The sequence below is a fragment of the Salmo salar genome, chromosome 01 (assembly GCF_965601325.2).
Source record: "Salmo salar chromosome 01, fSalSal1, whole genome shotgun sequence".
Classification (NCBI taxonomy): Eukaryota; Metazoa; Chordata; class Actinopteri; order Salmoniformes; family Salmonidae; genus Salmo; species Salmo salar.
In genome coordinates, this window is record NC_138291.1 from 153,406,281 (window position 1) to 153,433,309 (window position 27,029).

The 27,029-nt window shown below is 45.4% G+C and overlaps 1 protein-coding gene and 1 pseudogene across 2 annotated transcripts; one reads left to right on the forward strand and one right to left on the reverse strand.

Annotated features, from left to right (window-relative positions):
• Positions 1-2,813: 2,813 nt before the first annotated feature.
• LOC106566875 (VIP36-like protein) lies at positions 2,814-10,741 on the forward strand (annotated as a pseudogene). Its single transcript, XR_014377235.1, has 6 exons — positions 2,814-5,114; positions 5,235-5,352; positions 5,436-5,518; positions 5,924-5,956; positions 6,284-6,384; positions 6,573-10,741. The product of XR_014377235.1 is annotated as a VIP36-like protein (transcript).
• A 344-nt stretch (positions 10,742-11,085) lies between these two features.
• LOC106566868 (uncharacterized) lies at positions 11,086-19,159 on the reverse strand. Its single transcript, XM_014135378.3, has 4 exons — positions 18,853-19,159; positions 17,817-17,919; positions 17,403-17,570; positions 11,086-17,136 (listed from the first exon to the last, which is right to left on the reverse strand). The coding sequence occupies exons 1-4, from the start codon at positions 18,913-18,915 to the stop codon at positions 16,655-16,657; spliced, it is 816 nt and encodes a 271-aa protein (XP_013990853.3). The 5' UTR covers positions 18,916-19,159; the 3' UTR covers positions 11,086-16,654.
• Between the last annotated feature and the right edge of the window lie 7,870 nt (positions 19,160-27,029).

Here is a 27,029-nt window from a genome sequence, read left to right on the forward strand (position 1 = left end):
GAAGAATTCTGGCGAGGACTGGGGAGAACGACGGGTAAGGGAGCCCGAGAGGCACCCCCAAGATTTTTTTAGGGGGGGGCACAAGGACTGTTTGACGGGGCAAGACTGGAGACCCAGGCCAGCGCCCCGTACCCTTTTTAGAGGCAAACAGACTGGACAGGTCCCGTGCTTTGGGGTAGGTGCTATGATAAGGCCTGGTATTTTCAGGCCAGTATGCTCAGTACCAGCACCCCGCATGTGCCAGGGGAAAAGTAGGCATCGAGCCAGCAGGGGTGATGCCAACCCTGCGCTTTAGACCGCCAGTGCACCTCTATGGTCCGGTGTTTCCCGTTACACGCACTAGCCTTGAGGTGCGTGTCTCCGGGCTGGCATGTCCAGTACCAGCTCCACGCACAAGGCTTCTAGTGCGTCAGTCCAGCCCCGCCAGTCAAGAGTTGCCAGAGCTCCCCGCCAGTCAAGAGTCGCCAGAGCTCCCCGCCAGTCAAGAGTCGCCAGGGCTCCCCGCCAGTCAAGAGTCGCCAGGGCTCCCCGCCAGTCAAGAGTCGCCAGGGCTCCCCGCCAGTCAAGAGTCGCCAGGGCTCCCCGCCAGTCAGGAGTCGCCAGGGCCGCCCGCCAGTCAGGCGTCGCCAGAGCCGCCCGCCAGTCAGGAGTCGCCAGAGCCGCCCGCCAGTCAGGAGTCACCAGAGCCGCCCGCCAGTCAGGAGTCGCCAGAGCCGCCCGCCAGTCAGGAGTCGCCAGAGCCGCCCGCCAGTCAGGAGTCGCCAGAGCCGCCCGCCAGTCAGGAGTCGCCAGAGCCGCCCGCCAGTCAGGAGTCGCCGGAGCCGCCCGCCAGTCAGGAGTCGCCGGAGCCGCCCGCCAGTCAGGAGTCGCCAGAGCCGCCCAGACTGCCCGGAGCCGCCAGAGCCGCCCAGACTGCCCGGAGCCGCCAGAGCCGCCCAGACTGCCCGGAGCCGCCAGAGCCGCCCAGACTGCCCGGAGCCGCCAGAGCCGCCCAGACTGCCCGGAGCCGCCAGAGCCGCCCAGACTGCCCGGAGCCGCCAGAGCCGCCCAGACTGCCCGGAGCCGCCCAGACTGCCCGGAGATGCCAGAGCCGGGCAGACTGCCCGGATCAGCCAGAGTGGCCTGCCAGCTGGCCACAGTCAGAGACACCTGCCAGCCGGTCACGGCAAGAGTCGCCCGCCAGTCGGTCGAAGTCAGGTGTGCCTACTAGTCTTCCGGAGCAGCCAGGGGCGCTACCGAAGTGGGCAACGACGAGGATGGAGCGGGGTCCACGTCCCGCACCTGAGCCACCTCCAACATAGGTGGGTTGGGGAGGGGGGGGTGTAGCACAGTGCCGTCGTTGACGGCAGCCACCCTCCCTTCCCTCCCTGTAGTTAGGGGGATTTTTTTTCGGGTTGTTTTGGGTGTTCTGTGTTTTTTCTTTTGAAGGTGCATTTGGAGTCTGCACCTTTAGGGGGGGTAATGTCACGTCCTGACCAGCAGGTGGAGTAGGTGTATAAGTTTTGGTCAGGGCGTGGCAGAAGAAGTTGTGTTTTCTATGTTCTGTCTAGGTTGGGTGTTTCTATGTAGAGTTAATTGGGGTGGACTTCCAATTGAAGGCAGCTGTGTGGTGTTGCCTTTGATTGGAAGTCCTATATTAGTTGGGTGTGTTTGTCTGTGTGTTTGTGGGGAATTGTTTTTGCACTGCGTTTTTGTATAGCCTGCAAAACTGTTGTGAGTCGTGAGTACTGTTTATTGTTTTGTTTTTGTTCTGTGGATGCTTTACATTTTTTCATTAAAAGAATGAGTATCCATATACCCGCTGCATTTTGGTCTTCCCTGCAACACCACGACGAATTTCGTGACAGTATGTAAACTTTTGACTTCAACTGTATGTGGTAGTGGTGGAGTAGGTGCCTGAGGGTACACAGTCTGTGAATGTATTGTGATGTTTTTAAAATTGTATATACTGCCTTAATTCCTCAGGAAGAGTAGCTGCTGCCTTGGCAGCAGCTAATGGGGATCCATAATAAATACAAATATAAAAATGTTAGGGGTATATAAGTTATCCTGTGCAAGCTTTTGTGCCGAATACATTACGTTGTTACAGGTGTCAAGCTTATGGGCATGTGGCAGCAGTGTGTAGGAGGGAAGTTCCTAGGTGTGAGAAGTGTGTAGAAGGGCATGAGACAAAAGAATGTGTAGCGTTAAGGAAAGTAGTGGTGTGTGTTAATTGTAGAGCTGGGGCTGGGGGTCAGAAATGTCCCGTGCGAGAGAGGCAGGTTGAGGTTTCCAGGGTTAGAGTAGTGCAGAAGTAGTCATATGCTGAGGCAGTGAAGAAAGTAGAGGGAGATGGGTCAAGGGGGAGGGATCCTGAGAGGAGTGGTGTGAGTAGTAGATCTGTACAGTATAGAGGGATAGGCCAAGAAGTGATATATGTTTCAGTAAGATTGGATTTCTTGCATTTATAGCAATGGTTATCAACTGTACTGCAGGGATGGAATGTAAGTCTCAGAAAATTGAGGTTGTGGTGGCAGCTGCAGAGAGCTATTTGGGTGTGCGAGATTTGACATCAAAAAAGGTACAGGGTGTGTTAAGTGGTGGTGTCACATCCTTTCAGGTTGTTGACTTGAGGTAGGACTAAATAGATTTAAATAGAGGTTTAGGGTGGTGTTATTTTTTTGTGTGATTGTAGTGTTAGATGGTAGAGTATTTGTTTATTTATACATTTTTTCAATAAAAGTATGAGGGAGTTGTACTCCAGTCTAGTAGGTGGCGGTAATGAAACATTTATTGGATGCCAACCGGGGTTAAACCTCATCGAAGAAGAATGACGTGGTTGTAGTCGAACATCTTTGGTTGAATGAGTGGAGTAGCAAACGATGATGACCGCCATGACAAACAAGACCTGCCAGATACTTTTATTCGTTAGACTATGGATCTAAAAACATATTGGACTTTTGTGTTTCTTCTTATTGCAACAGGTCGATCTTTTGCTGAAGATGGGCATTATGAAATGGAGGAGTTTCTGAAAAGGGAGCATTCATTGTCAAAGCCCTATCAAGGTAGCTAAATTGTGCAGGATCACCGGTTATTATAGACCCCTTTCTGTGTTCGCAAAAAATGCTGCACGACTGGAGGGAAAGTTGGTGGCAGAACAAGGGGGAGTTCTTATTGCGCGCCTGCAAAAAAAAGCGTCTTTACATATCAATTAGACGTGAATTTCACACTACTTTGGGATTATAGTTGGTTTGTAAGCCTTGTATGAATTTCCTGCTTAATATAATGTTCATGTCATCATCGCAAATCAACTGAATTAACGTTGTACTTAAACACTTCAACCAGTAAAATTGCTCTTTGACTAGCTTTTGCTACAGCCTATGTCAATGAGCGTTAGCATTGTAGTTAACATCTGCTGCTTCCAAAATAGTGAATTTGCAAAGATCACAACCAAATATGCAAGCAATAATCAAAATATAATTGTACATGCGACATTGCAATAATGTTATACTGACTGTTAAATGGTGGTCATAAAATTAATACTTTCCTCCTACTCCATCAAAAGTATCTTTATAGTGAATAGGCTTATGTTATATAAACTCAGCAAAAAAAGAAACGTCCTCAATGTCAACTATTTTTAGCAAACTTAACATGTGTAAATATTTGTATGAACATAACAAGATTCAACAACTGAGACACAAACTGAACAAGTTCCACAGACATGTGTCTAACATAAATGGAATAATGTCTCCCTGAACAGAGGGGGGTCAAAATCAAAAGTAACAGTCAGTATCTGGTGTGGCCACCAGCTGCATTAAGTGCTGCAGTGCATCTCCTCTTCATGGACTGTTCTTTCTGTGAGATGTTACCCCACTCTTCCACTAAGGCACCTGCAAGTTCCCGGACATTTCTGGAGGGAAATGGCCCTCACCCTCCGATCCAACAGGTCCCAGACGTGCTCATTGAGATTGAGATCCGGGCTCTTCGCTGGCCATGGCAGAACACTGACATTCCTGTCTTGCAGGAAATCACGCACAGAACGAGCAGTATGGCTGGTGGCATTGTCATGCTGGAGGGTCATGTCAGGATGAGCCTGCAGGAAGGGTACCACATGAGGGAGGAGGATGTCTTCCCTGTAATGCACAGCGTTGAGATTGCCTACATTGACAACAAGCTCAGTCCAATGATGCTGTGACACACCGCCCCAGACCATGACGGACCCTCCACCTCCAAATTGATCCCACTCCAGAGTACAGGCCTCGGTGTCACGCTCATTCCTTCGACGATAAACGCGAATCCGACCATCACCCCTGGTGAGACAAAACCCAGACTCGTCAGTGAAGAGCACTTTTTGCCAGTCCTGTCTGGTCCAGCGACGATGGGTTTGTGCCCATAGGCGACATTGTTGCCGGGGTTGTCTGGTGAGGACCTGCCTTACAACAGGCCTACAAGCCCTCAGGCCAGCCTCTCTCAGCCTATTGCGGACAGTCTGAGCACTGATGGAGAGATTGTGCGTTCCTGGTATAACTCAGGCAGTTGTTGCCATCTTGTACCTGTCCCGCAGGTGTGATGTTCGGATGTACCGATCCTGTGCAGGTGTTGTTACACGTGGTCTGCCACTGCGAGGACGATCAGCTGTCCGTCCTGTCTCCCTGTAGCGCTGTCTTAGGCGTCTCACAGTACGGACATTGCAATTTATTGCCCTGGCCACATCTGCAGTCCTCATGTCTCCTTGCAGCATGCCTAAGGCACGGTCACGCAGATGAGCAGGGACCCTGGGCATCTTTCTTTTGGTGTTTTTCAGAGTCAGTAGGCCTCTTTAGTGTCCTAAGTTTTCATAACTGTAATTGCCTACCATCTGTAAGCTGTTAGTGTCTTAACGACCGTTCCACAGGTGCATGTTCATTAACTGTTTATGGTTCATTGAACAAGCATGGAAAACAATGTTTAAACCCTTCACAAGAAAGTTCTGTGAAGTTATTTGGATTTTTACTAATTATCTTTGAAAGACAGGGTCCTGAAAAAGGGACGTTTTTATTTTTTCTGAGTTTGTGTGTTACGCCATGGTAACCACAGAGCAGGTGCACCTCACATCTGACATGCAGAGCAAGCAGGGGGCAGTGTGGAGCCGCATTGTGAGTAGCCTACAGAACACTGCACACTGTTATTATGTCTACATAACTGATACTTATTCTCTCTATGCATATCATATGTTACATGGCTTTGTCTAAATGGTCATATGTTTGTGTGTCCAGCCCTGTCACCTAAGGGCCTTGGAGTTACAAGTGCACTTTAAGATTCATAGCCAAGTAATGAAGAATCTTAATGGGGATGTACTGGCAATTTGGTACACCAAGGAGCGCATGCAGGAAGGTACTGTCCCAACGGTGTAGTTCCAACAGAAATATCATAGCGTGGGTGTAATGCAACTGTATAAATGCATTTCTGTTGTGTAGATCCTGTGTTTGGAAACCAGGACCTCTTCACAGGGCTGGGTGTGTTGGTGGACACGTACCCCAATGAGGAAAAACACTTAGAGGTATGTGCATATATCCGCCGGCCTCTTCTATGTGTTTCTGTGGAGGGTAGGAGTAGCTAGAGTACTGTTCCATGTTATGTCACATTATATAATAGGACTTTTATCAACGACTTCCTGTTTTTTTCCCCACTCATTGTACTGTCTGGCAGGGGTGTTTATTTATGTCATATCCTGTCAAATCTGGATTAACATGTCCTGATCTTCCTGTGCTCTGAGAGGGGCTTTAGACAACTGACACCCAACACCTCCCACCTCAATACAGACTTGCGTCATACAAGCAAGCCAATACAGTGGAATATTTATGAGGTTTTGTTGGAACGCTTGCTTGGGCAGGGCTCACAGATCTGTGTAAAGGACCTTGTCTTGTGTTGTGCTCCTCTGTTTTGTGCATCCCTATGGAGACAGGCGCAGAAGATGAGGTACACCACACGCACACAGGTACCCAATGTTTGGACCACCCAACTCTCATACCAAAAGCCCCCCATACCCCTCTCCTTAGCCACTCCCATCAACCCCTAAATGAGCTTGCTGCCCCATGTTGTTGTTGTTGTTGTTGTTTATTACCCAGTAACAATTCTTTGCACCTTGAGTATAATTGGCATTTGAATGACTAGGGGATCAGGCAAAGGATAAGGTGACTCTCCAACAGGTAAATTGAACCAGCAGTATTGTATTGTTGTGACTGCTGTATCTTTTACCTGTTCTCCTTCTCTCTCACTGTTTTCTGTTCTCTCATTCCTTTTATTTTTTCACACCTTCCAACAGAGGATCTACCCCTTTGTGTTGGCGATGGTGTCTGCACCGCCATGCTGCGCAACTACAATCACACTTTCATCTTCATCAGATGCGTCCGCCGCAGGCTCACGGTGAGAATAAATTAAAGGTAATAATAATGATGTAATCCCAGATGCATATTGGGTCACTCTGGAGTCTGAGAAACAGTTATGTTGAAGTGAATTGTTTCAACACACGTCAGGTATATGATGCCTTGACTGTACTTGGTAGTGCCTTGGCATACCCTATTGAGCATACTCCCAATTTCTGTCTCCACTAGATTATGATTGACATTGATGGGCACAATGAATGGAGGGACTGCCTGACCTGGACATACCGGAGGTGTGGCTGCCTCAGGGCTACTACTTTGGATCCTCTGCCATCACAGGAGTAGTCTCCTCTAATGTGATTGGCATAGTAGTGTTAATGAAATGGCATTTACATGAACTGTTTTATTGCCTATGAATTATCGCCTAGTTTAAATGTATTGCCTACTTGATGGTGTTTCATTGAGGTGTCTAATTTCCAGTGAGATGTGGCCATCCCAGATTATTATCTTTATAAAAAACTGTATTAACTCATTATGACTACACTTCCCAGAATTAAATTAATGTGATGCATAAGTGAAATTCAAAGGGCATGTAGTCTAATAGGAAACGAAGATATGGTCAAAGAATAATAATATAGTAATTTCGTAGGATTTCTGTGGATATTTTATAGTATTTCTTTTTCATTGAAGGTGTTTTTGCCGCAGTTTGCCTTGAATGACAGAAACATTCTGTTCCTCACAGACAATCACGATGTGATCTCCCTGAAACTGTAGCAGCTGACGGTGTTACGTAGTGAGACGTAACACCGTCAGATGAGATCCCTCTACCCAGTGTAGATAACATGGACCTACTAAGGAGTAAGGATCGCTACCCCTCTCACACAAACAGAAGAACATACACATTCATTGGTGTTACTCTATTTGGGTAACATAGTTATTCTTGATGAAAAGCTGAACTACAAATACGTACTATCAAATTATTAGGTTAAACTATTAGGGCTCCTTAACCAACTCAGTGGCCTTATGGTTTGTGCCCTGAGATTGGAAGGTTGGGGGTTCGATCCCCGATCATACCAAAAAATGCCTTTCTGCTTGTCACTCAGCAATAAGGAATGGATTGGAGGTTAGGCCCTGGCCTGCGATAGACTAGCGTCCTGTCCAGGGGGTGTAATTGTACGTCAAGCTGTCCAGGGGGTGTAATTGTACGTCAAGCTGTCCAGGGGGTGTAATTGTACGTCAAGCTGTCCAGGGGGTGTAATTGTACGTCAAGCTGTCCAGGGGGTGTAATTGTACGTCAAGCTGTCCAGGGGGTGTAATTGTACGTCAAGCTGTCCAGGGGGTGTAATTGTACGTCAAGCTGTCCAGGGGGTGTAATTGTACGTCAAGCTGTCCAGGGGGTGTAATGGAACGTCAAGCTGTCCAGGGGGTGTAATGGAACGTCAAGCTGTCCAGGGGGTGTAATGGAACGTCAAGCTGTCCAGGGGGTGTAATGGAACGTCAAGCTGTCCAGGGGGTGTAATGGAACGTCAAGCTGTCCAGGGGGTGTAATGGAACGTCAAGCTGTCCAGGGGGTGTAATTGTACGTTAAACCAGAACGGCCACCTATGGGCCGCTCTGGTTCCAAGGCTTAGGCCTACTTAGGGCTCCTTGTCACTCTTGTCACCTCAATTGTTTGTTTACCTTTTCTATCCATCCTAACATATTTCTCTCTTTCGCTCTGTCAGTGGGTGAGAATGAAGAGGGGTGGAGTAATATTGCCATGTTCTTCACCATCCTCTTCTCCATGCTGGGCTGTTTGCTGCTCATCGTGGTCGGCCTCATCGTCTACAGCCACTGGAACGAGAACAGACAAACGCTTCTACTGAGAGTGAGAGGGAGGGAGGTCTGTCATCCTAACCTCTATTACTGCAGTCTAAGGACAAAACTGCACTAAGACACTGAAATGACTGACGAGACTGAAATTAGAGACTTAAGACACTGGGACACTGAAATGAATGACGAGACTGAAATGAGAACAAGACAGACACTGACCTCTCAATGTAAACCAATATGCTGACAGACAGCGGTACCTCTGGGACAACACTAGTGAATCCTGGGAAAGACTGAGCAGTAGATGGATGCATTTAAACACTACAGCAACAAACCACGCTGACCCCTGCAATAAGTAGAGATAGACTGATACCTTTTTACTCCCTGTCCCTACCCTCACCCTCACCAACCAGGCCTTACTCTACACACAAATGTACTGACAACATGAAAATTACCTGTGTTGTCATAGTCCAGCGGCTAATTGTCCGCCAGGGGGGTAATGGACAAAATCTGCGATGACACTATAGCCAAAAATACTTATTTAGACATGCCCTAGCTGCGTGTGAAATTTGGTGTCTTTTATCACAAAATACACAATTTTCCCCCCGCTGGCTACACTGGACTCTGCCATTGCTGGCAGATTTTTTTGTCTTTCTGAGGGTCTGGAGAGATTGATTTATACTGACAGATGAGTTGTCTTAGAATGTCAAAGGGACAAAGTATCCGATGTGTTCTTACTCGAACAGCCCACATGACCAGCTCCCATTAGCAGAACACTGGCAATTGATGTTACTTTTCTGCTTCGCTCTAGAAACAGCATTAGGATAGTTATGTCATATTTGACTCTATGGCGCTTGCAATCAATGTAAGTCTTTATGCATTTCAATTGGTTCAGACGGTCTCATACTCTATTGGGGGCTGCAGGTAGCCTAGTGGTTAGAGCGTTTTGCCAGTAACCGAAAGGTTGCTGGATCAAATCCCCGAGCTGACAAGGTAAAAATCTGTCGTTCTGCCCCTCAGCAAGGCAGTTAACCCACTGTTCCCCGGGCGCCGAAGACGTGGATGTCGATTAAGGCAGCCCCCCTGCACCTCTCTGATTCAGAGGGGTTGGGTTAAACGCTGAAGACACATTTCAGTTGAAGGCATTGTTGGCTTTCCCTTATTTTGTTAGCTTCAAAGATGTATGGTTGCAAATGAGTTTATCGTGTCTTGTCAAACCATGTACAATAGTTACTGAAGGTAATTGAGGTCATTTTAACTGTCATGATTGATTAGGTAGTTTGTTGATTTTATTATTGTGTTTATGACTGTATGAAATGGAAAGGTGAGCGATCTCTCTCCCTTCAGGTTGCATGTTCTTAAGGGAATTTATTTAAATGAGTTGCTTGTTACATTTGATTGTTCTTACTACCATTTTAACTTAACAATTAGAAGACACAATGTAGGTTATGTGGTATACTCATATGTAACTTATTACATGCTACGTTCTTACACATGCTATCTATAGTTATATTGGGACTTTCCACAGAAAGTATAGGGTTGGTTGATACTGCGGAAGAGAGCACAAGTGAGGCTTTGCTGCATCTCATGTCTTTCTGTGGTTGAAAAAACTTATTTTCAAGCCACAGACACTTTGTTTCACTGTAGGTGTTAGGCTGTGCTCCCTTTGCTTTTCTGTACCGTTTTTTGTTTTGTGTCATATTACCAAATAGCCCTAGCCAGTAGTATGGATTCCAGAACAATGTGTACATTGCAGTTTCTCCCAGATCTGACCTCAGAGTGCAACCAATAACATTTCAGTAATTTTAAGGAATTATATAATCCTTGCTCTGAAAGGGATAGTTTGGAAATGGGATACTGTAGATGCAATCCATTATAATTCCACATGTTCTGAGATAAACTACCAACTGAGCCTCACACTGTGTCTGCACACTGTGATTTGTCTCCTAATGAACAATATTTGAAGACCTTGGTGCACTGCTATCAATTGGCAATGCAGCCTTTTATCCCTCTTGTTAAACCACCTTGTCTCAGTGTGGGGCGGCAGGTAGCCTAGCAGTTAGAGCATTGGGCCAATAACTGAAAGGGTGTTAGTTAGAAACCCTGAGCTGACTAGGTAAAACAAATGTCCTTGAGCAAGGCACTTAAACTTAATTGCTCCCGGGTTTCTGTCAATGGGTGTCTCAGGAGTGGGCTATTCAACAAAATAAAACACGTTTTACATGTGTGAAACAGGACAAATATAAGCACCCCCTATTTGACATCTTTCCACTGAGGAACGTAAAATACGGGAGATTTTTTACTATGCTGATGGTACACTTCTGTTGCCATTAAAGAACGACCTTTAGTGACGTCATTGTTTCCTTGTTGGACTTCTGCTCTGGAGACGATACCGTAGGTTAATTACATGGAAGTGACCATTCAGAGATGTAATGTGTAGATAAGTGTATTTTCTGGATAGATTGGCATAATTTCAACCAAATGGCAGGTAATGTTTTACCCTACAAGTCTAGTAATGCTGCAGTGGAAATACCAGTATTTAACTTCAAGTCATGTGATTGTATATCATGATAAAACACATGGTTAGTTTACTTGTCGCTTGTTCTGCACTCATTTTTAACTTGAAGCTTTGCCCCAGGCCTTTCTGGCAAAGTGGGACTATTATATTTGTGACGGTCTTTGTCCTTAAAGAAGGGCATGTTAAGAGGCCATGCCTTGGGGTACTCATCAATAATGACAGCCATATGCTTCAGGCACCATCTCACACAGCCCTTCTGTGCTCCTCCTCCAGATCAATATCTCAACTGCTTCAGATGCCTGGGTGGGGCACCTCCGGCTGAGTGGAGTAGGTTATGCCCTCAGCTAGTCCATCAATGTCAACACTATAGGCTTGAGAAACAGTACAGCATTCAACAAAGGTAAGTCAGAGCCAAACAACAGTGCCAATGTTTGTTTTATTATACAAAAATAAATTCCAAATGACCCAACAGTACACAGCAGACCCCCTACTAAACCAAAGCATTCAAATGTACCTCAAATTTTAGAGCTTTTTTTCCCACTCCACTTTTTTGGGGGCTTGATCTAGATAGGAAAAAGAACACGAAAGTATCTGATTGGTCGACCGTTTCCTTCTCTAGCGTGGGTATTTGTTTTTGCAAAGTCTTTCTACATACGTATCAGCCACAACATCGACATCCGCTTGACATTATCTATGGTTGAGGGAGAAATGAAAGAAACATCTGGGTTACATGTTGGTTAAACAGCATCCTTAGATTATGGTGCGAGTACATTGTTGCCTTGGTGATGTATGATTACAAGTGCAACCCACCCCTTAGTGAGAGATCATCTAAAACAAACTCCTGGGCTAGCGAAGGTGTACCCTCAACAACCCATTTAAGAGACCTGATCATTTTCTCCACTCGGTTATCTAGCACTGGGTTTAGATTGGCTTCCATACTTGATAAAGGTCACATTCATTATCTTCTATATCAAAAGGTTGGGCAATCAAGGAGAGAAGGCAACCGTTAAGTAGTCACTGAAAATTTCTCAAATACAATAAAAACCAGCCATGTCACTGTTTACAAATACACCATGACAGCGCAACACAAGGGGTGGAACAGTGGCAATGGTACCCACAGGACAAACAGAATAATATTAGTCTGAGGAGAGATTAAATAGCATTAATACAACAAAAATTCAAACACTCCTTTAGTTTACACAAGTTAAACAGATGTATTTTTTCTTCATAATAATAAGCAGGAGTAATATTCTTAGCAGATTAGAATGACAGCAGACTGTACTTCTATCCATGTCACTAAAGACTAACAGAAACAAGACAAAATTAACTAGAATGGCTTTTTATCTTTACTCCCCAACCCACCAAGAGGTAACATGTAGATATACACATTTACTTTCAAAGCATACACACGAAACACACCATAGTAGCAATAAAAACTAAAAATAAACAGAGGTACACTTGCGACATGTACTGAGAGTAATATTGCTTGTACTGGCAACCACACAGAAGAGAGTTATTGCAGCATATATCAGTGGGTTTGTTTTTTTGCATAGGCTAGTCAGTTACAGTACATTAGAGGCGCGTGGAGCAGAAAAGAGGGGAACAACTTAGGGTGAAAAGAGGCATTTGGTGTAGTGAGCAAGGTAAATGAAACTGACGGCACTGGTGCTAATGGTAGATTCTGAAAGATGCCAAATACCGATGCCCATTTCTTTACGTTTTCTATTCATGACAATAGGATCGTATGTATGAGACAACACGTGTGGGTTGAGTACAGTAATTGTTTAGGTACAGGCAAACAATCTCAAAAGATAATTGTGCCTGCATGATCTTAAGGGTGATATATGCAGAGGCAAAACCCCACCTCAAAGACAAACATTGGTGTGGGTTGCCATGCAGTTTCTGTTACCATGCTCGGTATGGTCGGGCCCCCGGGGGGGGGAAGTGGTGTCTCATGGTCCAGAGGGATGCAATGAGCCATGGCTAAAGCCCCCATCACTATCACACCTGGGGCTAGTTACCTCATCAGGGACCACATACCCAACCTGACACTGATCCTAGCTTGTGTCCTCTGTGCTGGTATATGGTGAGAGTCCATAGGGGACTGGGGGGGGGGGGGGGGGGGGGGTTGAGAGAAAGAAGAGACCGAGCGGGGGATAAGAGCTTCACGCGCCTCTGTGAACATTGAAACAAAAGCGAACAAGGAACAAAAAGGCAAAATATGCTTGAAAATATACAAATCGCCCATTATTCACAGGAGTACTACAGATGTCCAAAGAATTACGTTCACATATCGCCGGTGTCTGCAACTGTAGGTAAGAGGAAAATTACAGAGCAGATAAATGAAATGGATGGGTGTTTGTCCATGACTGACTGATAGCCCTTTATCTAGGTAAACATGTGAAAGCCAAACAAGAGTTTGCCCAGTAAGTGGTGAGCAATGGGACTGAAAAACTATGGGTCCCCATTTTCTTATTCAGAAACATGAAAACACCCTCAACTTCATAATCTTAATTTATCTATATTGCATAAAAATAAATGCACTTCAGCATCTACATTTGACATTTTCCCCCCGCAACCATTCAAAAAACAAACATCTCATATGAGCACAAGAAAAACTAAAACAAAGGATTTCTTAACATCATTTTTTTTGGTACTAATTCAACATCCTTTCAGGTCAGTTCAAATATCAAAACTTATCTAGATCATATCCTGGAAATAAAAACACAATAATAACTAAAGAATAATGGGGGTGGGGAAGAAGAAAGTGATCAATATAAACAGAACCAGGGAGAAGCTGATGGCATTTTAAAATGTCATACACAAGCTTTGACTAAATAAATGTTGCCTATTCTACAACATATGATCTCGTCTTGTGGTTTCACTCGGATACATTTCCTGCAACTCATAACCACATTCTAGAATAAGTTGAGCCGATCGATACGTCAGACTCTGATACTTTTACACTTCGGACTCCATCTGTATAAAGGTCTCCTAGAAGAAACTATGCACACCATGCTTCAAACATGGGGGGGGGCTCGAACATTTTAGCCTTCTTCCAAAGCACAAGTCTGGAATATAATCGCCTACTCTTCAAACACAGACGCCAAAATACATTTAGTCTACCTGTCCCCAACTACATTTTACCACCATGCCACAGTAAGGCATTTATTTCCTTATGCCTCAGAAGGAGCACTTCAAATTAGTCTGTTCATAAGCCTTCTGAGGAGTATCCGACAAAGCAAGCTAGATCTACTCAGGGTTTTCTAAAGCTAACCAGCTTCAGTTAGCTTCACATTACAGCACAGGCTTCCTCTGTACTACGACCATGGATAATATTTAAAATCAGTCATCTCCCTCAAATGAAGGGGATCATGACACAATCTTTGCAAGTGGGAGGGAATCTGATTTCATTGGTCCTCAACTCGCAGCCCAGTCATTTCATTCATGATAAGTGGAGTTAGCCTACCCCAGAGCAGGTTAGTGCTGAAGGATTTGTTGCCATAGAAATGTACCTGGCTCAAAGTTGAGTCACCATAGAATCAGAAATTAGAATACTAGGATCTCTATGTGAACCACTTTTGTATGACTGGTAATCCCGAGTTGAACTCAGGGTTCACCAAAGTTACCTCGCCAACTCCTCAAACCTGCTTCCTAGGATACTCTTCTGTTGTGGTGCACCTTGAGCCTCATGTCTGTTCCCTAGCAACCTACCAAGGCAATTTATGGTGTCTTATCAAAAACATGTTAGTGTCCTAATGTGAGCGGGTGAATCTTTGAGTGCATGACTGTCCTCTGACTTTCCAGCGTTACTTTTATAGTGTCAAGACTTAACACTTGAAGAAAGACAGACAACTTATTGATTGATAGTTGAAATTAAATGTCTTTGAGTCTATTTCCTTTTTCATTAGCAGTGAAATAATAAACAGTGCATCAGTCCATAACCTACTTGATCAATAAGTGCTGCATGAAAGCAAATCAATACCCTAAATAAAACTATCATATATCTTCACTGCCATTTAAAAACACACCCAAGGCAGCTGGACTTTTGTGCTTGTTATTTTAGGTGGAACGGCAGAATAAAACTCACTCCCGATTCTACGGCTACGCTTCGACACATGCTGGGCAAGCAACGCACGTCACTGGTTTATCATAACAGTGTGCAGCTGCACTAACACTGCACACACAGCAAAGCCACCCCCATCCCACTGAATGGAAAATACCAACACAAGTCTGTCACATTGCTTCTACAATGTTCACACCACTGCAAGCCAAGGGAGTATGCAACAGCACATTGCAGGCCCAGTGCAAAGTCATAACATGATGAAACTAGATCCATGGTGTCTATACTTAAACCTCGGTTCACTCCGTCCGAGTCCCAGACGGCCAGGGGACTCGTGGCGGAAAAGGACTGCCACTCAGACTCCGGCTGCTGCAGGGTAAAAACAGCGATTCATCATTGTCAGCTCGGGGCCAATGGCCTGGGAGTAGTAGACTATATGAAATACCTGCCCGGAAACACACGGTTGCTGACAGGACGAATCAGAACACACATCTACCTACACACAGACACACAAATTAATTACTCATGCCCTCTATACAAGAACCCAGTGCATTTAAAAAAAAAAATAAGTGGTCTAAAGCCTGGTGAGTTGAGTGCACTAACTTACACCGGGGGCCAGGACACATAGGAGACGCTAAATAAGACTACACTACTCCACACTCACAGCATCCCCTGGAGAAGAGACTCTTTGCCATTGATGTGGGTTATAGAGGCCTCAGCTAAAGCAGGTTTTTAGAGAAGTAATAAAAAGACAAGAAAATGATACAGGACAAAGTACTACACTGCTGAAACTTCAGTCTTCCCACCCTCTGGTTTGTACTTTTATTCCCAACAACATACCCCTTACCGCTCGGTGAGACTGTCAGTCCTTCAAAATGCTGCTGACCCCACCACGTTATTTCACCGCCGGTCTGGGGAAATGCATACACGGTCGATCACCGCGATGCTTTTTATAGATACCAAGTTGCAGGCACAGCGATGGTATATTGTCACGTCTTCAGTTCAGTCAGACCAGAGATCACACATGAAAACGTCTGTTCCAGTCCATTCAATACCTTTCAGTCTGGCCAAGTGTTGACCAGAGTACTGGTGGCAACATGAGGGATGGGTAGAGGGGGATGGACTCTGATGTTATTAGAACACAGTTCAGAGAGAGACACTATAAGAGACAGACACATCTTCACTTTCCAGCCTTTTGTCTGGATGCAAATAGCCCTGCTGTCACTCCACAAGGAAACCAGATGCAGGCTAAGATTACCTCAGGGGTGACATCACTTTGCAGCTGTGTCCTAGATTACACAGTACACACAAACCCCTGCAAAAACAAAACGAGTTCTATCCGTAACAGTTTGTATCCCCTGGTCAGAACTGTGTCTGGTAGCATTATCTTATGTTTTGGCCTCTATGTGCTGGGGCCTAGGGATTGGTGACCATGGTGGTATGCCATCTTACCCTGTCCCCACAGAGGTGAAATGTTAGAAGGACCAAAGGAAAAATGTCCAGGCCAGACAGTTGGGTGGGAGAATGAGGGACAAGTGGGTGGGTGGGTAGATGTAGTCAATTCTGTGCCAGCATCAGCACCTCTTCTTGCCACTTGGTAGATCTCTAGAAGTTGGCATTTTCTCATCATCACCATTGAAAGAACTAAACAAAGCAGACGAGGGACCATCCATGGGTATTAAAGAATTAAACCGTTAGCCAAGCAAAACATCTTTCAAATAAACTGGCGTCATCATCATTGGCGTCATTTTATGGATCATAACTGACAAGCATGTCAAAGAGCAGGACAACCTGGTTCATTTGGTGAGTCGTTGTGGGGCATTACGTTTGCTGGTGGTGTCTGGGTTATTGTTATGATGACAAGGGCTCTCCCTCCCTAAAGCGCAGATCCGGCAGCAGCCTCTGGGTGGTTGGTGGTGGAGCTCAGACCAGGCGGTCTCCGGTGCTGGCGGTCTGGCCCTTGGGCTGAGGCCCTGGGGTTCTCTCTTTGTGTCTGATGATGTGGTGGTGCTCAGAGGCAGAGCAGCAGTCCCCCCTAGCCCCCTGACACACCTGCTCCTCGTCCTCTTCCGGCCCAGAGCCCTCGTCCAGTTGGCACACACACACCTCGATCCCCGAGTCGCCAGTCACATGCCTGCGCCGGGTCAGCAGCTCCTCTTCCACCGGTCGTTCTGATTGGCTGGGAGAAGATGCGGATTCCTGGTCTGCTGAGGAACTAGCGGCCTGCCCCTCTCTTGGAGTGTCCTCTGTTGGGGGCTCCAGCACCACAGCAGCTTCTGATTGGATGGGGGGCAGTAGGATGGGAGGGGTGGTCTCTGGGGGGATCTCAGAGTAAGGTGGAGGGGGAGTCGGGGGATGACCCACCACCTCTTCATAGTCAGGAAGCTTGCAGTCTGTCCAGAACCCTGGGAGTAAATACAAAACAAAAAAAACATAGGAGTCAACCATCTTATCAGTCTAGATAGGGTTAGCTGGTGTTGAACTAATTAACTAACTGTCAGATGGGGTTCTGAATCTGCTAAGAACCATCTCCAACTACCAGGCCTAGTTACTGTAAACAGTTAACTCAGAGGGAGAGGTGGTGAAGTCATTTCAGGGCTGTAGGGTCTGGAGGCATCCAGCCCAGTGCTGGTGGGGGCAATAAGTGTCCCGCAGGGTTTAAAAGACTCACTCAAGTTGAGGGGTGGAGGGGAGATGAAAGAACTGGAAGCTCCCTGATAGGCCATAAGGCTGATTTCGCGCTGGCGCTGCTCCTGCTGCAGCCGCATCTTGACCCGACGGTGACGGTAGGCACAGCAGCAACTCAGCATTATGATGAGGGTCCACACCAGCCAGAACCCTACACAAAACAATCACATATTTACATTCTAAATCAAATCATTTCAGCTTATGTTAATTAGGTTCAACATTATTGATTTCGGCACCAAAACATGTCAAATTAGTGACTCGATGAAACAAAGTGACACATTCTGAGATTACTATCATGAAGAATAAGTCATGGAAATATCGTCAGAAAATAAATATGGGAAGAGGGACTGAGTAGTGCCAGACAAAGAGAGGAGAGAATAAAGTACACTGAACCTACACCACAGCTCATAGTAGTAAGTGCAGCACTCTGTCTCCCCGCAGCAGTAGCCCATCTCACACCGGTATTGCTCATTGTTCACTCCAAAACAGAATTCCTTTCCCTAAACAAACACAGGCATGTTATTCAGTGACATCCTACACAACACAAATATGAGAAAAGCTATGTATTATGCATACACGCACACACACACACACACAACTGTTTGACATAACTTCACATTGGCATTTACTGCACAAAACCCTATAGAAAACATGCCTGCAAAGGCACAGACCTACTTTCACTGGGGATGAAAATTGTAAGCGCATTCAATGTTTCGAAATTCAAAATAGGTGTTGCATTGATAGCTCGCTAAGTGACATTTCATGATTATACAACCATGTCACGGTAGAAGCTGCCAAATGACCTCACAAATTAGTTTTAAAGGTTAGCTAACTACCTTTTTAACTAGGTACTAACGTTACAGAGATAAGCTAGCTAAACATGTTTGACCAGTAACGTTAGTTACCGACGATAACAGCAAGCTATGCATCACTGCCAACAAATAAATAACAGGAAAACCGCAGTTAGCCAGCTAACGTTAACTGGTAATTTAGCATGTTAGCTAGCTATGTTTGTTTGCGGGTTTTAGTTAACAGCCAGTTATTGATGTTATTTGTTTTATATACTTCAAATTGTGGCCACTGGTATAACAAAATATGTCGCCGTATTGTCTACAAATGTTTGAAAGCGTTAGCTAACGAGATATTTAGCTGTGGCTAGTTTATCAGCTAGTCTTGAAAGATGTTGAGCTGCAGCTAAATTGGTAGATGGTAAGATTTCGTATAAGTATGTCAAGCTATAAACATTGTGTAAATATATCAAGAAACACTCGATTTGGCCAAACTGACGTCACGCAAAGTTGGAGTTGCTAGCGAGCCATGCCCAAGTTCCTTTGTGGGGAAACAAAACGCACAATAGAAGGCCTACTTCCAGCTGCGATCCACGGTCTTGGTCGAAAGCGCCTACAGCGCTATGAAAGCAAACTGCAGCTTACCTGTACCAACCAGGTCCCGGTGCAAAGCAGACCTACAATGGATCCCAGTGTTTTCTGTGGCATCTTTCCCCGTTGTTGGCCGAGAACACGACGGGAATCATATAGCAGTTGATCCAGAACTTGTGAAATGAACAGCTAATTCAAACCGTTACGTACGCGACATAATTTGTCCCTGTCGAAAGGCGTTTGAATTCTCAACCAGAAAATAAGTTATATTTTGCACCAGCCACTTGAGGGCGGTGTTGTGTCCATACAACACCAACTGGAAAAGCATTACTTTTGTGCAACTGGTGCGATTTAAACTAGTACCAGAGATAGAACAATGAGCCAGATGTTTCAATCTGAAGCATCCGGTTGGCGTTTCCACTCACCACCAAATAGGGTCATGAAAGGAAGCGCAGTGGCCGGCAGTGGGAGAAGATTGAGCGATATGGATTTTGGCCGACATTCTGCAAATTTTCTCATCGATTAAATATTTGATCTCAATACAGTTTTCTACTCCCAAGAACTAAAATATGTTACTAACAGAGTGGACTAAGTTTTGTAGACTTTACCATTTGCCAAAGTATTTAAAAACGTAGTTATTGACCACGGGCACTTCACAGAGTAGGCGTTCCCTAACGGAAATATGCAAATAATGCTAGAACGCGCCAATAGGATCTCGCTAGCTCGTGATTGGCGCTGCCACCTCGTTACTTGTTCTGCCCACTATGATTCATTTGCGCCTATTGGAAACGATAGGCTATGGTCTATCTTGGGTTCTATATATATACAAAAATGCTAGTACTGTAGTAAAGTTCATGATTTTCAGACAAGCAAAATAATAGGTATTAGTAAATACTTACTATGTAAAAAATACCAAATTATAGCTACGAGCACGTTAGCTCTAGACCTTTTGTCTGAGTGAGATAAGCCACAGGAAATGATGATCATTTATTAAGATTCATAGTATTTCCATAGATCTTAATTAGAAAAAATGAAATAATCAGAAATGTAAATGTCTTGCACACAATCGATCATTCATTGTGGGGTTCTGATGTTTATATGTATATTTTTTTTTTTTTAAACACCGGTATACATACAATAAGTATACAAACAGACAATGATAACATATGCTAGGGTAATGGCTGCTCAGTAAAACGACCTGTCCTGATTTGTCATAGACGCTTCCTAAAAAACTTCTTCATGAACTGGCCTCTGTAAAATGGTATAGAATCAGCTTGATCCCCTCTATCGAAGATACTTGGACCTTCATTTTTGATATTTTCAGTGGTATTGTTAACAAACACACCCCCATAAAGAAAATGAGAATTAAAAACAGGTTCAGCCCCTGGTTCGACCGTGATCTTGCAGAATTACTCGGCACACGCATACTCAGGCTGACTGGCTCTCGTTCAGGCAAATGAGAAATAAGTGCACTCAGGCTATCCGGAAGGCCAAAGTTAGTTACTTTAAGGAGCAGTTCTCTCTCTGTGGGTCTAACCCAAAGCAGTTCTGGAAAACGGTTAAAGAGCTGGAGAATAAACCCTCCTCCTCACAGCTGCCATGTCTCTAAATGTTGATGATGTGGTTGTTACTGACAAGAAGCACATGGCTGAGCTCTTTAATTACCACTTCAATAAGTCAGGATTCCTATTTGACCTAGCCTTGCCCGTCCAACATTTCCTCATCTCCCACCCCTTCTAATGTGACTATCCCCGATGCTTCTCCCTCTTTTTCCCCTGCCCCGCTACAAAGTTTCTCCCTGCAGGCAGTCACTAAGTCCAAGGGGCTAAAGGAGCTCCTTAAACTTGACCCCAAAAAAACAGCACTCTACACTCCTCTGTAAACTGGTCATCTCTGTACACCCGTCGCAAGACCCACTAGTTGACATTTATTTATAAAACCCTCTTAGGCCTCACTCCCCCTATCTGAACACCTCCAAAACAAAGGTAATGTGGTTTGGTAAGAACATATCAAAGCTGTAGGCAAAAGTTACATCTAGAATGAATTTCCTCTATCATAATCGCTCCTCTTTCACCCTAGCTGCCAAATTAACCCTGATTCAGATGACCATCCTTCTCATGCTAGATTACGGAGACGTAATTTATAGATCGGCAGGTAAGGGTGCTCTCGAGCGGCTAGATGTTCTTTACCATTCGGCCATCAGATTTGCCACCAATGCTCCTTATAGGACACATCACTGCACTCTATACTCCTCTGTAAACTGGTCATCTCTGTATACCCATCGCAAGACCCACTGGTTGATGCTTATTTATAAAACCCTCTTAGGCCTCACTCTTCCCTATCTGAAATATCTACTGCAGCCCTCATCCTCCACATACAACACCTGTTCTGCCAGTCACATTCTGGTAAAGGTCCCCAAAGCACACACATTTCTGGGTCGCTCCTCTTTTCAGTTCGCTGCAGCTAGCGACTGGAACGAGCTGCAACAAACACTCAAACTGGATAGTTTTATCTCAATCTCTTCATTCAAAGACTCAATCATGGACGCTCTTACTGACAGTTGTGGCTGCTTGTGTGATGTATTATTATCTCTACCTTCTAGCCCTTTGTGCTGTTGTCTGTGCCCAATAATGTTTGTACCATGTTTTGTACTATTACCATGTTGTGTTGCTACCATGCTGTGTTGTCATGTGTTGCTGCCTTGCTATGTTGTTGTCTTAGGTCTCTCTTTATGTAGTGTTGTGTTGTCTCTCTTGTCGTGATGTGTTTTGTCCTATATTTATATTTTATTTTTCAGTTTTAATCCCAGCCCCTGTCCCCGCAGGAGGCCTTTTGCCTTTTGGTGGTCCGTCATTGTAAATAGGAATTTGTTCTTAAATGACTTGCCTAGTTAAATTAAGGTTAAATAAATAAAATAAATTGGGGGGGCGCTGTTGGAAGCCAAGGATGTAGAACGCGTTTCCCTATCACTCCTGAGTTAGTGACCAAATTTATATATTTAACCTTGCGAAATGGTATATATTTCTGTTTGGCCAGGCATCTGAAGAGACCTCTAAACAATTCAGATCAAGTTTGAGAAATGTAAGTTTGTAATGTCACCTACCAAAAATAGAGTCTGCAAGAGCAGGCCGCAGCAAGCCCGAGCCCTCTCCTGATTCACCCCCGCCACCGGATGCTGCTAATGCCAGCCCCACGGAAACACTGACTGTGAAGATGCTACAATCCATGAGAGGCACCCTCAAAACCGATATTTTCGGCATAATTGACTCTCTCTCTACCAATCTCAGGTCAGAGATATCAATGGTCAAAGTCGAGCTTTAAAAATCTATTGAGAGTATACAGAATAAGTTCGACGCACACGGAGTAGCCTTATCGGAGTTGGAGCGAGGTGCTACAGACCACAGCACTCGCATTTGCGAGCTAGAGGATAACGTTGGCTCATTAACAACTAAGGTGGCATACCTCGACAATAGATGCGAAGATATGGAAAGTAGAATGCGGAGGAACAACATTCGTCTACTGGGAATACCGGAGGGAGTGGAGGGCCCAAGACCCATGGACTTCATGGCCCAGCTGCTTCAGGAGCTGCTCGGTCTGGAGGAGAAGCCACTGCTAGACCGGGCCCACTGCACTCTGCGTAGCCGACCCCGGGATGGAGAACCTCCGCGACCATTTGTCATCAGGGTGCATATCTTTCACGTCCGCAATGACATACTGAGGAGATCAGGAGAAGCATCCCCTCTCCTCTATAAGGGTAAAAGAGTCTCGATATTTGCGGACTACACCACAGCTGTGGCTAAGAAGCGGGCTAGCTTTGGAGCTGTGAAGCGCCAGCTACGCGCCTGCCCGAGCGTGAAGTTCGGCCTCATTTACCCTGTGGTTCTGAGACTGACTTTACCAGATGGCTCCACGCACAGATTCGAGGACCCGGCTTTAGCAGCAGATTTCATCAACAAGAACGTGAAAGCGGCTGTTGTACCATGGTGTGGAACAAATGGTTGGTTAGCTGGTCTTCTTAGCAGGCTAGTTAGCAGGCCGAATGGTTTGCTAGCGAAGCCAACTTTGCTGGGTTCATCAACATTTGAATGTCATTCTCTTTTTTTATTTTTCATTTCCAACCAAGGTTGCCGCCTGTAATGCCAATATCCGTCTGTTTTCATGGTTCAGTCATAGTTTTACCATCTGTATTGCTGTTAAAACTCTCTTAACCGAGTTTCATTTTCCTTAGACTCTGCTGGGGATCAATCTATGTATGTTTGGCTTACTCTAGTTAAATGGTCACAAATCTCAGGTAGCACAGAGTAAGAGTTATCATGCTTTGCTCTAAACTTTTTTGTATTCAGGGTTTTGCTTGCATCTCAGTTGGGGAGATGCTTCGGCAAGGGAGGTTGTGAGGGAAGGGTTTTTTCCCTCTTTATTTGTATATATTTTTTATATGTTTTTTGTGCCTCGTCGCTTGTCTTTGTTTTTTAAATTTGCGCTTTTATGTTCAACTAAGATCTTCAGTTTACATTGTACCTTGTCCTTTACACGTCCTCTCTCTTAAGACTTGACTCAGCCTAGTGTAGCCCATCCAGCTGGAGGGAATGGCTTTAATTTTCTTACTTGGAACTGCAGGGGCATAAATAACCCAGTTAAACGTAGTAAGGTGCTACACCACCTTCATCAATTGAAAGCTGACATCATCTTTCTCCAAGAAACTAATCTGAAGGTATCACAACACTCAAGTCTTAGGTGCAGATGGGTGGGTCAGGTGTTCCATTCCTCATTTCAGAGTAAGGCAAGAGGGGTGGCAATTTTACTTCCCAGTTCGGTACCTTTTACATGTTCTAATGTGATCGCAGATCCCCATGGTAGATACATAATTGTCAGTGGTAGGCTGCTCAGTACAAAGGTACTTCTTGTTAATATTTATGCTCCTAATTGGGACAATGGTGATTTTTTTTTTAAATTGGTTTTCTCTACACTCCCAGATATGTCTTCCCATATGTTGATCTTAGGTGGTGACTTTAACTGTTGGTTAGACCCACATTTGGATCGATCCTCCACTAAACCTACCACCTTATCAACCTCAGCTAGAGTTGTCCGAACTGTTACGGAGTCTAGTTGATAGGTAATCGACTAGCCGGACTGTTCCCCGGACTCCGCGTGTAGGGATTTGTACAATGCATGAACAAGGCTATTGAACTTGACATTGGTGTCTGTCTTTATTCCTATATCCAACATATCATACTGAAACATGGTATCAGAAGTGGCTCAAAAACCACACGTTTGTTATTTTTGTAGTTAAGTACAGTATAGGCTCAGTTACGTTCCATATGCGAACACACGCTGTTTCCTACTCCTACTCACAACACTGATCAACTCGTTGTTAGCTGGCTAGCTAGCATCACTACCTACCTCGATGACTGAAGGCAAAGAAATCTCCTATTCCATCGCTATGGCAGCGAACATTCCGCCACCAAATCCCATGGTTCTCACAGGGGACTGGAATACTAATTGGGACAACTTCATGGATGAATTTTAGGACTATGCGCTGGCGACCGGTCTACATGAGAAACCCAACGAGGTACAAGCGGCAACTCTGAGGAGTTTAATGGGCAGCGAATGCAGGCATATCTACCGGCACAATCTCACCCTTACAGCACAACAACAGTGTGATGCAAAGGCTATATTGGATGCATTGGAGAATTACTTCAAACCCGCCAGAAACGTCATTTACGAGCGGTTTGTTTTCGGAAGCTGCAAACAGGAAGAGAGTGAGTCAGTACACAACTTTGTAACCCGTTTGAGAGATAAAAACGGCACTTGTGAATACGGGGGATTGAAAGATGAATTGATTCGTGACAAAATAGTACTGGGAATTGCAAATGAGGATACGCGCCGGCGTCTACGGAGAGAGAGAGGCTTAACATTAGTAACTGCAATTGAAATTTGCAGCACTGCTGAGTCACTGACATGAGAATGAGAGCAATGGAAATCGAAACCCCACGCTCCGACATTGATACTGTTCACGCTGTTGCTAGGCAGACATTCAGACAAAACCAATCGAGGCAGAGTAATTCACCACGAACAGTGAACACAGAGAGCCCCGTAGCATGTAAATACTGTGGGAATACACACACGTGGCAAAGAGCACTGCCCTGCCTACTTTGCAAAAGTGTGTCTCAAAAGCAAAAGAAGGGTGAGTGAGGGCAAGATTTACTGTGTTGATGATGTCACTCAATATTCAAAGCTGAACAGTGAAAGTGACATTTACATGCATGAATCCATTGGGGCTGTACATACAAGAGGGAAGAAATGGTTTGTGACACTACGATTACACAACAAGCAACAACAATGTCAACTGGATTCTGGTGCTACGTGAAACATAATGAGCTACAAAGACAAAATCAATCTGGCACCTGACACACATCTATTGCCCAGCGACACTAGACTAAAGCTGTACTCAGGAGAGCTAATGAGCTCTATGGGCACCTTTGAGACCGAATGTGTTATTCGGGGACGCTAACACAAGCCTGAGTTTGAGATTGTGAAAACCAGTCAACATCCTCTCCTCTCAGGCTCTACATGCGAACGCCTGAGACTGATGCAGTTCACTGTACCAAATGACCTGCACATTGTGGAGCATGTCCAGCATGGACCCCTGTCCAAAGAACAACTACTCAGCAGATATGACGATGTATTCAACAGGCCCTTGAATCAATGCCTGGGGAGGTACACTTTGAAGTGGATGAGAGCATCACTCCAGTCCAGTGTGCTCCTCACAATGTGCCCATTGCAATGAAAGTGGCTGTGAAGGCCCAGCTGGACAAGTATGATGCCGATGGCCACATGACATCTGTGACTGAACCAACTGACTGGATCAGCACTATGGTCGTAGTGAAAAAAACAGAGAAGCTGAGGGTCTGCATCGACCCAAAGCATCTGAACCAAGCACTGAAACGATCCCACTACATCATGCCGACACTAGAGGATGTCCTCTACAAGCTTCCGAAGGCCAGGATTTTCACCTTGGTGGATGTCCAAGATGCATCCTTCAATGCAAGCTGGACGAAGAAAGCAGCTTCCCCCCTGGGGTTGGAAACGCTGGCTCAAGCTCCCGTTTGGTGTCTCAATGGCGCCTGAGGTATACCAATGCAAGCAGCATGAGTTACTGGCTGGGCTCAAGGGCATTGAAACCATCGCCGATGATGTCCTGATCGTAGGCTGTGGTGACACAGACAAAGAAGCAGAACGCGACCACGATGTGAAGCTCCTGGCACTGATGGAGCGCTGCTGATCAGTTAAGCTTCGTCTTGGCCTGAAGAACCTGCAGTTCAAGGTGAAAGACGTCCACTTCCATGGCCACATTCTCTCGGCAAAAGGTCTGAAGCCGGACCCAGACAAGGTCAGAGTGATCCTCGACATGCCAAACCCGTCTAATGCAAAAGGAGTACAGCGTCTCATCGGCTTTGCAAACTATCTTGCAAAGTTCATGCCACACCTATCAGCAGTCTGTGAGCCTCTGCGCCGGTTGCTGGACAAAGCCACACCATGGCACTGGCTACCCAAGCACGAGGCCGCAGTTCATCCATGCCAGTGTTGCACTACTACGACGTCACGAAGCCTGTCACAATCCAGAGCGACTCCAACCAAAGGGGACTTGGATGCTACCTAATGCAGGAAGGCCAGCCCATTGCATTTACCTCGAGAGCGCTCACCCCCACCGAACAAAACTATGCACAAATTGAGAAATAGTGCCTCAGCATCGTCTTCTCCTGCCAGCGCCTCCATCACTACTTATATGGTTGAGAGCTGGTCACCGCTGAAACTGACCACAAACCACTCATTGCCATATTCAGTAAACCTCTCCTTAACGCGCCCAAGAGCTTCAAAGCATGCTCCTGACTCTGCAAAACTACAGTCTGAAGGTCATTTACAAGCCAGGACCAGAGATGTACATCAGCGACACACTGAGCAGGTCAACAGCACAATGTACAGGCAGAGGCACTGCCTATCAGCGGCATGCCATCTGTTCGCTACAGCAGGAACAACAAGATGTTCAACAGATCAATCAGGCAGACTACTTAAACATCACAGATCACCGCCTAGCCCAGATCAGGCAACACACTGACAAGGACGAACATCTACAGTCACTGAAGTCCATGGCTCTCGCAGGTTGGCCATACCTGAAAGAGGAGACACCTTTCACAGAGAGAATACTGGACCTTTCGAGATGAGATCAGCGT